At 41.7% G+C, this 12,276-nt stretch overlaps 1 protein-coding gene and 3 long non-coding RNA genes across 5 annotated transcripts; 3 read left to right on the top strand and 1 right to left on the bottom strand.

Annotated features, from left to right (window-relative positions):
- Positions 1–1,077: 1,077 nt before the first annotated feature.
- Positions 1,078–4,199, bottom strand: LOC109945548 (uncharacterized). Of its 2 annotated transcripts, none has more exons than XR_002268763.1 (3): positions 3,825–4,199; positions 3,626–3,737; positions 1,078–1,359 (listed from the first exon to the last, which is right to left on the bottom strand). It is a non-coding gene; the product is annotated as an uncharacterized lncRNA (long non-coding RNA). The 2 variants fall into 2 exon arrangements; XR_002268764.1 differs by lacking the exon at positions 1,078–1,359 and adding an exon at positions 2,432–2,559.
- A 4,980-nt stretch (positions 4,200–9,179) lies between these two features.
- LOC103653623 (protein disulfide isomerase-like 2-1) lies at positions 9,180–9,663 on the top strand. The gene is made up of 3 exons (XM_020551870.1): positions 9,180–9,316; positions 9,411–9,438; positions 9,524–9,663. The coding sequence occupies exons 1-3, from the start codon at positions 9,183–9,185 to the stop codon at positions 9,626–9,628; spliced, it is 267 nt and encodes an 88-aa protein (XP_020407459.1). The 5' UTR covers positions 9,180–9,182; the 3' UTR covers positions 9,629–9,663.
- A 385-nt stretch (positions 9,664–10,048) lies between these two features.
- On the top strand, positions 10,049–10,624 carry LOC103653622 (uncharacterized). Its single transcript, XR_002268762.2, has 3 exons — positions 10,049–10,236; positions 10,317–10,397; positions 10,487–10,624. It is a non-coding gene; the product is annotated as an uncharacterized lncRNA (long non-coding RNA).
- Positions 10,625–11,087: 463 nt separating this feature from the next.
- On the top strand, positions 11,088–11,896 carry LOC109945547 (uncharacterized). The gene is made up of 2 exons (XR_002268761.2): positions 11,088–11,303; positions 11,457–11,896. It is a non-coding gene; the product is annotated as an uncharacterized lncRNA (long non-coding RNA).
- The last annotated feature ends 380 nt before the right edge of the window (positions 11,897–12,276 follow it).

The following is a 12,276-nucleotide window of genomic DNA, read 5'->3' as shown; positions in this document are numbered from 1 at the left end:
CGCAGTTGGGCTGGTCGTCTATTCTTCTGGGTCCTCATTCTTCAGTAGCATGACGAAGTTAAGATCTTTGGCACGGGCCCGAGTGATTGGCCCAGCTAATGAAGGAAGTGGCGCTTGATGTGGAGGTGCTGCTGGTGTAGTCGTACTCATAGTGATGTCCTCATCACTGACTCCAAGATGGTGTTGGCAGACACATTGAATATGGACAGACAGAACAAAGGCCAGGATAGGAGATGCTCACCAAGCGAGTATCCCGCAACAAACACTATCTAGTGTTGAATTCCAGGCAAGCCCCGGTTTTATGCATAACCGTTTATATATGCTATTTTACTACACTTAATGTTTGTAGGTTTGTAATGTGCACTTAAGTGTAGGAGTTGGTTGAAACCCTAGTTGCATGAACTCAGGATTCCTTTTGAGATGGATACTAGTATGCTAGGTCGAGTAGCTGCTATGCTAAATCAGGATCTCGGTAGAAGTCGAGTGATTTTCTAGCACTCGCGCGAGGTTAGGAATTGGTTGTATCCATTTTGATAACAGAATGATGATGGTCTGTGGACACGGATCCATGAGGATGTGTTGTCTACGAGACGAAATTGGATTAAGGATTAACGTGCGGATACCTGTGTCAAGCGTTTGAATGTACTAAACACATGTCGAGAAATATGGTAACCGGTAAGCCTAGTACCTGAGTGAAGCCAGGCGCGGACTTTATCCCTCATTGGTCCTGAGACGTACGGAGTCTCCCATTCTATATATGGTGAGTACAAGTGCGGCCACTACATGGCGGTGGTCGGGGTCAGTGGAGCATTGTATGCCAAGGCCGTGAGCCCTGGCCACGAACGGGGGATCGATGGGGACGACTGACGTGTGTGGGGGCGGAGTGCCCCTACATGTCGTGTGTTTAGGTTTACCTTGCAAGGCTAAAACTCGATTCGAATTATGGGAGCCCTCCCAAGTTATCGGGCCCACATGCACCAATCCTTGCCTCGATGGCCTCAGATGGCTATGCACGTGTACCAGGTAACTTAACAAGGCTATCACGAGTTCAACAACTTGAACTCATCATCCCAAGGATCTCCCACCATACATGCATATTACAGTAATCACATTCGATACACACACTTCGGAGATAAGAGCGGAAGACTTTACAAAATATTCTTTTCATTTCTAAAACTGAAGGTTATTACATAGGAAGAGTTACATTTATTACAAGTCCTGATATACTCAAAGTGCTTAACTTATTACAATAGCAGGAAGGTAGGAACCCTCCAAAGCTTATACACAAGCCTAACTAATCCTCCTCCAGAACTGGAAATGCCCTCCAGCCTCAGGAACACCTAGAGTACTCCTCATCACCTACAACAACATGGGTTCGAAAACCCTGAGTACGGAGTGTACTTTTGCAAGTCTTACCCGACTAAGGAAAAATGACTCTCAAGGATATGCTGGTTAAATAGGAATCAAGGAAAAGACTTTAGCAATAATCAACTTAGATACTTTTGCAGAAATAGCTTACTAAAGTGAGTCCTTACTTTCAATATTTTAACGCCAGATTAAATATTAATAGACTCTGGTTGCATCTAGTCTAATTTCACCATCTCATCAATACAACATCATTTTTTACTCATAATGTTTACATCCTGACTTAGGTTGTAGGGCACCGATCAAGTCTCCACTCTCCGGGGATATAACGGCGATCCGAATCGATTTACTCAGCTGAGGATCTCTAACCACACGACATATGTAGCACTTAACCCTTGCATATGTCAACCGTTCCCACAGATCGTCCACATTGTGAACCGGTCCGCGCTACCCGGGAGCACAGTACTCCTCCATCCAGCCTCCAGCCAGGAGGGTACACGCTACTCCCACCATCTCCCATGCCCAGTGCACGGTTGTCTTTTCACGTATGGAATAGCCGGGTTCAAGCTTACCCTGTCCCATATCCAGGGCATGTGGCTAGTTAAGATAGTCCTTGATCATACATGCCTACATACGCATCCAATCCTTAATTAACCTGGGTAGAACATCACCTGTTCCTAGCCCAAGTCCCGATTTAAGTACTTCCATCCTTAGGATTGTTTGTGTTCCTTAGGATGAAAAGAGCATTATAGGGAACTTTGCAGTAAGATCCCACCACGCTCCCAATGAAAATATTCTCGCAGGTAGAAGTCATCCTTCCTCAAGATAACCCCTGAGCTAGGCATTAACGCAAAGGACAACATCTATCCACAAGATCTAAGCAGGGATAAGCATTTTTTATAAATCATATTTTGATACTTCATCAGAAGTATCTATAAAGGTATGGATATCAAGGTAGGCAATGCATCAAAGGGTTTCCAAGTAACTCCTATAAACCTAATGCACATTTCGCTAGACTTAATGTGTGTAAAAATTATTTAAAAACACAAGGAAGGGGTTGCATGCACCGGGGCTTGCCTTATTGCATGAGAAGATCCCAAAATCCTTCTACCCAACCTTTAGTTAGATAGCTCCATCCACTTGATGAACAGGCATTGGAGTAGACTCCTTCAAAGACCACTTCTTCTAGGTGTTCTACAAGTCAATTACAAATACATGTATGCTTATGTTGATATGAAATGCAAACTCTCATAAGGAGAGGTGGGGAACATAGACACTCCTAAGTAAGTACATGACAAGTATACACATACTTCTACACAACCTAGCATTCAATAAAAGTGACCAATTGAATTCACTTAGGTAAACTAGGGAACTAATCCAACTTATATCTCATCCAAAGCTTAAAACTTCTTAAGCAAGTCCCTCACTTCACTAAACTACTAGGTGTCCTCATTTCATAGGTGAAATCCTTTTCTTTTTGGGCAATAATTAGTTTGCTAACTAAATCATATCCAAATAGTTCCAAACTTTGCTCAAGGGTTCATCTTCTAATAACAAGCTTCTCCAAACAATTTCATGATTTTTGGTGCTCAACTCTTATTTCTAAAATTACAATAGTCCTTCCAAGAACACCTTTAATTCACTTAATATTTTATAACTGCCTTAAAATCCTAAATCTAACTTTATCAGAGAGCTCATGAATCTAGACATCCAACAAAATTTGTCTTGCTATTTTTGGATTTTTCTACAATTTTTGGCACCCTTTCAAAGCTCTCAAATAAATAATAAAGGGAAACGATTTAAGCCTAGGCTGACTCCGGCCCACACGGCCCACTACCAGGCCAAAGCCGGCCTGTGGCCGAGAGCGCGCGCGTCCACACACCCGACTTTGCATGGAGACCCTTGGCTTATTGAGAACTCAATCAAGACCTAGGGGCACTATTTCTCCGTCTCTCTGACAATACACCGAAATCCCTGACTTTATCCTCCTTCACATAGTCACCCCCTCAAAGGGACTCCGATCGAACACATGTGTCCGATCGAGGAAACTCATCGCCGGCAACCTTCTCCGGCGATAGCAAGTGCTCGAGCGTCACCCCTGAGCTAATGTGACATAAACCCATGCACTAATTTGACCATTACACCATAGGGATCATCATGACCACGGTGCTGGCGAAAATTGGGACTCCGGTGAGCCTGTTCCTAACAACATAGCATGGTAGCGCCCGATTAATTAGTTTGGGAAGGATCGGTAACTCACCACCGTTACGGTGCTCGCGCAAACTCAATCAAAGAACACTCGGATTGGCCGGTCCACAAGGCGATGGGTTCGAAGCGGCGTTCACTGACGGCGACATGATGTTCCCAAGGATCTATTACGGTAGAGTTCAATCGAGCAGGATGGTAAGCATCAACGTATGTCAGGGAATTCAGAACACACAAGTCTTGGCTGCGATTACCTCAGGGAGTGCCAGTCACGGTGAGGCAAGGACTCTGACGTGGAGAAAAGGACTGGGTGCCGGCAACACGAAAACAAAGGCGAGCGTCGATAGCCGGCTTGGAGACTCGGCACGGCTGAGAAGGGGCTCGGTGAGCTCGACGAATGGACGAGGAGTGAGGGGACGCCGACGAGGTGACTCCACGGTGGGGCGAAGCACAGATGCTAGGAGCCGGTGTTGAGCGTTGCTGCTCCGGTGAGCTGCTTAGTGGCTGGACGGCGTTGGAGAGATGGGGGAAGATGCCGACATGGAGGAGACGATTACAGGGAGAGTCCTCGCAACCTCGGCTGAGGAGCACGACGAGAGGGAGGAAGACGAGGGGCTGGAAACGAATGAGCAAACTGAGCGCGTGACGGGATAAGAATGACGGAAATGACTAGAAGCAAGGACAGCTTACGGATCAGGTAGAAAGGAGAGAGTGGTGGAGATAAAAAAATTGAACTCTTTTTTATTCTACCCAAAATCTAAACCACGCTTCAACCACTTGAGACAAAAAATGCAGCAGCAGCCGAGTGAACCCACCCTGCTGACCCCCACGCATTTGATCTCATCCACAACCGTGCAAATGGAGCACAGCAGAGCGCAGATTTTTTTCCAGAAATATCTGCCATCAACTTCGATGCCGACTGAACACTCCACCCTTCTCCCCCCTTGATCTCTCAATTTGCAGTAATAACAGAGAGGTTATGCTGAATATATATGTTCTCCAATCAACCCTCTATCAAATTGCTATAGAAACCATAGCCTTATACTTCCTGGATTCAACACCAAACAACCCAAAAAATGGGTGAAAACACAGAACTCCAATTCAGCTAACTGAATAACAAACTAACCTCCCCATCTGACAGCACGAATTTTGACCCAATTTTCTCCAAGGTTAGTGCAGCACTAATCAAAGATCTTCAAAGTCACTATAGGGTTCTGGGACTCAAACTTCACAGTTCCAAAGTTACGGTGCCCAGAAATCAACCAAATTTTATTAGCGCCTTTCTGCTGGTCTGAATTTCGAGTTCAGATCACCCCCTCCTCCTTCTTTTCTGCTCGAGGCAGTTTGAGCCTCCCTTTTCTCCCAAACCAATACGGTGTCAAGCCAAACCTTCATAATAAAATTTGTTCATTGATATACGGTCTCCAACGTTACTACAAACTTATTGGTCCAATCACACAAGAATCACAAGTTATGATACTCCGGAGTTGGTCACAATTTACTGAAATTCGTTTTTAGCTTTTGAATCACATTCAATTCACAGCACCGATTGGCAGTCAATGTTCGAGGGCATTTAACTTAGGTTTCTATACAGTACCAGACCCAAACCTTCTCAAGAGAATTGTTCACCTTTCTATGGTTTACCAATTCACTATAGACACCATGGTCCAACACTTTATGGATTAGCCACAAAAGAGCTCTGAAGTTCAGCAAATTGCACTGAAATTCAGTTTTCATTGGACTGAGTGAAATCCAGTTTGTGTGACTGACAGTCCCACTTTGGACAGTATTTACACCACTTTTTGTGTAGGGTCACGCCCAACACACTTTAAGGAACTTATTCACTAACATATGGTCTTCAAACTTTGCACAATAACTTCAGTCCAAAACCATATAGATCAAGCACCACAAAGCTCCAAAGTTTAATCAGACACATATTTCAGACTTAGGCTACTGCACAACAGTCAATACTCTTTTATCTGACAGCACAACTTTGTGCAGTGTTTTCTCTCATTTCTAAGCAGTTTCAAGGGTATGGTTCTTACTAGGGATTACTCCCCCAACATTGGTCTCCATGTTTGCTACAGAAACTACAGCCTAAAAACAAAGGGATTGACCACCAAGGAGCTCCAAACTTGACACTTTTATCTGAAATTCAGGTCTCAATCAGCCATAGACTAAGTCTGAAATAAAACCTGTCAGTTCCACTTTGAACCACTTTTTCTCTTAGTTCCATGCGGATTTAGGGCTAGTACACTTAATACAAGTTGTTCTCCTACAATTACTCAACAAGTTTGTTACAGTTACCATTAACCAAAACCTCTTGGATTCCAAACTACAATAGCCCAAAGTTTGCTCCAATTGCTGAAATTCAGAATCTGAATTTCACTAAGTCTGAAATCCATATTTTCTAACAGCTCTTCTTTAGACCAGTTCTTCTCCAAATTCCATATAGATTTAAGGATAGGTTACTTCATCAAAGTCACACTCCTCACATAGCTGTATAACTTTGTTACAATGACCACCTTCCAAATGTTTATAGATCAGAAGTTATAAAGGACCAAAATTGCCTAGTTGCTACTATTTTCAGCTATTCCAATTTGAGCTCAAAACTGAACTTTTGTGATTTACTCCAATTTTCTTCACACAACATGAGAATCTCCAAATAACAAAATTGTGCAGCTTTCGAAATCTTACCAACTTGGTATTTTTACCTCTTGCAAAATGTGGCTAGATCTCCAAATCCACTTTTGGGCTCCAGTTTAGGGGTTAGAGATACTCCTAATCCACATATCAAAAGCAAACTTATCCATCCTCCTAAAGCAAAGTTGCTCCTTAATCTCAAATCCAACTTTGGCTTATAGAACTCAGGTCTAAAGTATCCTTGATTTAGGAGTTGTTTGCTTACACTCAATTCCAATCAAGGTTTTCAAGCCTTAGGATTTTGAAGTTAATCCTTCGGTCCAAGTATTTCTTCCACTTGATCTATCTTTGAAAACAAATTTTCTATAGACTCTAGGAATTGCCTTTAGCACTTCAAGACTCCAAGTCAATTTGTTACTTGCTCAAGGGATGGTCTACTCCTGTTTAGCTTAGGTCCTTAACTAGGTCCTCTACTCTGCACATAGCATCACCTTATTGTAAAATTATTGATCTAGTGAATGCATTCTAGGTGTAACAAGCAAGTTAATGCAAATGCTTATGATGACATGTCAGAGTTTTAGTTCACGTAACACCAGGGATGTTACACGAATCGTCTACTTCTCGTAGCTAATGAGACTGCTTGATCCATTGTACTGCATTGAGTAATAAGTGGAAATGAGATTACCGGCAAAAAATGTTGATTAACATAATGTTTGATACCATGAATGGATAGCTAGGTGCTCATCTAGTCTAAATTATTATTATAGAACTTGAAAAGCTAAAACTTGTTTGACTCAGCTAGTGCTTTTGGCAAACCAAACCCTCAGCCAAACAGCTTCATGGTCTAGATGTAGAGGAGTAGACTCCTCACACTAGGTAAGTCTAGCTGAGTATTAGTATACTCAACCTTGCTTGTGTCATAATTTTTGCAGGTACTCCTTGGATGAATTGGTTGCTGATGTGACTTGGCCTTCATCCCGACCACCGGGATAGATGGTCGAGAGGGTTACTGCTTCCGCAGGAGAGGACCAGGAGGAATAGCGTGGCCAGGCTACACCATGTTACTCGGTTTTCTCCATTAGTTATTTCCGCTGCACTAAAAACTATTGTTACTGCTTTTGTAACTCTGATAATGTAATCACTACTGTTACTTCTTAAATTTGTGGTATTATGCTTTATTGTATTTCTCTATGCCTCACCTTCGTGTGAGCTAGTGGTATTCGATCCTTGGTAAGTGGCTTTATCGGACTAGATTCGAGGAACTGACGGGTTATTCCAATTTAAGTGTGTTGCTGCCTCTAAGGCGTGACTCGGGCACTTAAGCTAGAATAATTCGGGCAGTTCCGCCACAGCGGGATCTTTTTTAAACAATGTTGTTGGAGGTATGCTTCGTAGCCGAAGATTCTAAAGAAAGAAACACCTTCAGCAGATCCTCTCATAAGCAATGATGAAGCTATCACCTATAAAGCTTCGGTATAGTAACATGTCTCAAGACGAAGGAGTGAACCAACTTAAAGATGAAATGACCAATAAACCTAGGATAGTTTGTGTCATGACTGTAATCGATTGTAAAGGACATAAATGTAATTTCACACAGGTTGCGCCATGTGCCTATAAATAGGTGAACAGTACCCCCGTACTGTTCACGCTATCTTGTAATCGCTCGCGCGCAACACTTGGATTTTGTCTTCTATCGAGCCGAAGGTATAAATGTAATTAAATATCGTATTTACACTACTACAGATATGCTTATTTAAGACGCACATTTTAAGATGGATATCAATGCATTTTATAGAAGCGTCTTTTATCATATAGTGATGAGTAAGATAAGACGGTTTTTTTGAGATATGTCTTTAATAAAGAAGTATTTTGAGACGGTTACATCATAAGAAATGTCTTATATTGATTTAAGACATATTGTTATTGAAAATCGTCTTAAATAAATATACCTTTTGAGTCATTAAGAATGTAAGAATTGTCTTAGATTCTGGTTAGTATATTATACACTTTTATATATGAAACCATCTCAAATAAAGATATTATTAGAGTCGTCTAAACTATAAGAACTGTCTTAGATGTTAGTGAGTATACTAGACACTTCTAAATATAAAACCATCTTTATATGATTTTTTTGATAAAACATACTATGAAAAAATGTAGTAAATAATGAATTCGGCTAGTATACTTTCTTAAAACTTGTAACACTAAAAAATCATTAGATAAAAATAATGCATTTAGTTATTAAAGGTAATTATGGTAATGAATTTTCTTTTAAGTGTTTATCATTTATTTGCATTTGGAATGATTTTTTATTTTTCATAAGTGATTTTGGATATTGAATATAATTTCTTCTTAAATGAAAAACCAAATAATATATATAATAATATTAGTCCAAAAATAACTATTTTATTTATAAATAATTTTGGGTTAATTGTTATGAATTTTATGGTTATTTAAAATTATATTTTGAAATTAGAAAGGAATTAGAAAAGAAAAAACCTAAACCCTAAAGCCCATTAGGCCCATGTCACAGCCGCCGCTCCCTGGCTGCTGACCTAGCCGCCTCTCCTAGCAGCCGTCGCCCCCTGGTGTTCCCCCAGCCGCCACCTTTCTCCTTCCCTCTCTCGTGCTTTCTGCTCCACGCCCAAGACGCCGCGCGCCCAGCCCACGCCCTGCCCCTTCTCCAGCCGAGCGACGTCGTCCATGCCCAGCCCCCTGTTGCGCCCTGCCAGACGCGCGACACCGCGCGCCCAGGCGACCCGACTCCAGCTGCGCCAAGCACGCCCAGGAAAGCGGCCACCCTGCCCTGCACCGCGCCACCCCGAGCCGGCCCCGCGCACCCGCGCGCTGCGCAGCGACCGACGCCGCCGAGCACGCCCAGACCTCGCGCGCGCCGCCCAAGACCCCAAGCTGACCGCGCAAGCCTCGCGCAGTCGCGCACCTGTTGAAGAATCGGCTGTTGTCAACTAATGCACATTGTTTCAGGTACCAATGTCAAGATAGCTGCCATTCCTTCAAGCGTCGTGGTTCTGACTTCAGAGACCTTTGACTCAATTGTCCTTGATGAAACCAAAGATGTCCTTGTTGAATTTTATGCCCCATGGTTGGTTATCATGTTCAACTTATGTCCACCTAAATTATTTCCATCACGCTACTTTACTGAAATTGAACTGCATTGTTGACCCTTCTGTTTACAGGTGTGGTCACTGCAAGCATCTTGCTCCGGTTAGTAGAGTATTAGCTTGAAAATTTCCAAATTATTGCAGCGGTCTTCATTTTTTTTGTGGACTGAACATGTACTTGAATTTAGATTTATGAGAAGCTGGCTTCAGTTTTCAAGCAGGACGACGGTGTTGTGATTGCCAATCTTGATGCTGACAAGCACACTGACTTGGCTGAAAAGTATGCATTCTGACTTGTCTATTTCAGTGGTTGTTATGCACATTAGCTTTCAGCCTTTAGTTTAACACTCACCGCACATGTTACTATCATACTACTCTTGTTGAATTAAAAGGACCTTGAGTCTAGTGGCAGCTCTGATTTCATTTCCATTTACTGTGTTGTACCTGCACACCAAAACTCTACATATTACTGCAAGTTCAATCTTCTAATACTTATGGAATTTCAATCTTGTTCTGACACTGCCTATACTGCAGCTAAGAAGCTACAAGTGAATGCCGAGGAGAGCAGCGATGACTTGGCTAACCCACCGAAGGTAGAGGAGAAGCTTGGTGTTGTCCCTCATGGCCTGTCCACTGACTCTGAGGTTGTCCAGAGGTGCGCATAGCCTTCTGCCAATCAGTGCTGGTTGTTACTGTCTTGTCATATTATCGATACTTTTATGAACAATATGATTTTGTTGCGTGCAGGGAAGCCGAGTCTATCTCTAGGAAGACTCTCAGGAGCTCAGCCGAGAAGTTTGAGTTCCAAGCTGAGGTTTCCAGACTCATGGACATCATCATCAACTCACTCTACAACAACAAGGATATCTTCCTGAGGGAGCTCATATCTAATGCCTCTGATGTATGTATTACATACTGACCCCTGTGTTTGTTCTGCATTGTGGATGCTCGAAATTAACTGGGTGTTCTGCATGTCTGTAGGCGTTGGATAAGATTAGGTTCATTTCCCTTACTGATAAGGAAGTTCTGGGTGAAGGGGACACTGCAAAGCTTGAGATTCAGGTAGATTTCAATGTTGAGAGCTGTTTTGTTTTTCTGTTGGGCAACGCTTTAGAATCAGACCTCAAGGCATCTGGTCTATGCTTATGCAGATTAAGTTGGACAAAGAAGAAAATCCTCTCCATTCGGGATAGGGGTATTGGTATGACCAAGGAAGATCTTATTAAGAACCTTGGAACGATTGCTAAATCTGGCACTTCAGGTACTTCAGGTACTGCCTTTTCATCTTTCCAGCTTGATTACTGCACTCATAATATTTGTTTATGAGTACAGGAACATGAGCTGCTCGAGTCTCTTGTCGAAGCTGATACGGTGAGTTCTCTGTGATGATTGGTCAGAGTATTGTACTGGGTTTTAGTGTGTCTGCTCAGAGTCTTAGCCCGTTGAATCCATAGTTTGTCTGTTTTCCACCAAGGACTCTATAGGATGTTCTCTAACTAATGGCCAGGCCAATGCTCATTGTGGTTTGAAACCTTTGTTTGATATATAGTCTGAACTCTGAATTGATGCAGAGAAGGCAGGAAAGAGCTAAAAAGATGGAAGAAAAGAAAGTGTATCTGCAACTGTACGAAGCAATGGAGGCGCTGGTCCACATCTGCCGGGAATCAAACATATATGAAAACAATCAAACATATATTGGGCTGACCGAAATCCCATTGTTCCTAAGGAACGGAAATTGGTATTGACGCAATATATAAAGCATGTGCTTGCTAAACGTCTTTTCTATTTGTCATCACATTTCTTTTCTGCTTTCCTAATTTTCTCGAATGCTTCTTTGCAAATACACCATGGATTAGGATTACCTATGGGTTTCAATCTTTTTTTTGTAGGTTACGCCTAATCTTTATGGCAATTTGGTGGCTAACACGGCTGCAGGTATTGTTGGAGGGATGGGCATCATGCCTGGAGGTAGGGATTGCAGCTAATTCTTTATTATTTGTTGTTTTCCCCTCTGAAAAAAATTGTTCTAGCAGCGTTTCATTTCTGTAATTTATTACAAAAAATAATATTTTGGGCATGACTTATCTCCCTTTGTCCCTACATTGTTACATATTTGTAAAGACTTTGTGGCATATGGAACTTCTTGGAGCTTTTTGCTATGGTCTTCATCAAGTTTTCTACCAATGACTTATCTCCCGCTACCCCGACCCGCTCATCAAGGCCAATGACACCATCAAGATCGATCTGGAGACCAACAAGATCATGGACTTCATCAAGTTTGACGTCGGCAACGTGGTCATGGTGACTGGTGGGAGGAACACCGGGTGTGTAGGAGTCATCAAGAACAGCGAGAAGCACAAGGGCAGCTTTGAGACCATCCACGTGCTGCTTGGAGCTTTTTGCTATGTCTAGTTTTCTTCTATTTGTTGTACAGGAAAACATAGAATAGAATTCAAATTTGGTGGTCGCAAAAGTGTGGAGACTTTAATTCATATAAAGTTAGGCTTAACATTAGTGCAAACAGTTGTATTTTAGTTTAGATTTAGAGTACACTTATGTATGCGTTGTTTGACAATGTTTATTTATGATATATTGAATGATACTTATTTATATTATATTAATTATAATGTTGTTCAATATATGTGTATGTATATTTCTCTTTCAAATTATTATAACATGATATCTGAAAAAATGATTATAAATTGAAGAATGTACCGCCGTGTAAGTCATTTCGTTTAAATCTTAATAAGACGATTACCAAAATTTCTAATATCAGTCTCCTAAATAAGACAGTTTCTAAAACATCCATTATTAGTCACCTAAACAAGATGTTTTTTATATTGTAATCGTCTATTATTGTAGGATATTCGAGACGGTTTGATAAATACTTTATGACTTTTAATGTTTGTATTCTCTACGATTCCTTAGAAGCAGTGTCTTA

Source organism: Zea mays, chromosome 4, assembly GCF_902167145.1.
Source record: "Zea mays cultivar B73 chromosome 4, Zm-B73-REFERENCE-NAM-5.0, whole genome shotgun sequence".
Classification (NCBI taxonomy): domain Eukaryota; kingdom Viridiplantae; phylum Streptophyta; class Magnoliopsida; order Poales; family Poaceae; genus Zea; species Zea mays.
Note: the sequence above shows the minus strand (reverse complement) of the source record. Positions and strands in the feature narration are given on the sequence as shown.

What these genes read in the sequence shown, in the direction of transcription:
- LOC103653623 (XM_020551870.1), top strand. Translation starts at nt 9,183, where the DNA reads ATGCACATTGTTTCAGGTACCAATGTCAAGATAGCTGCCATTCCTTCA. An exon ending in GTTGAATTTTATGCCCCATG is followed by an intron (nt 9,317 to 9,410) that starts GTTGGTTATCAT and finishes TTCTGTTTACAG; the next exon opens with GTGTGGTCACTGCAAGCATC. An exon ending in ACTGCAAGCATCTTGCTCCG is followed by an intron (nt 9,439 to 9,523) that starts GTTAGTAGAGTA and finishes ACTTGAATTTAG; the next exon opens with ATTTATGAGAAGCTGGCTTC.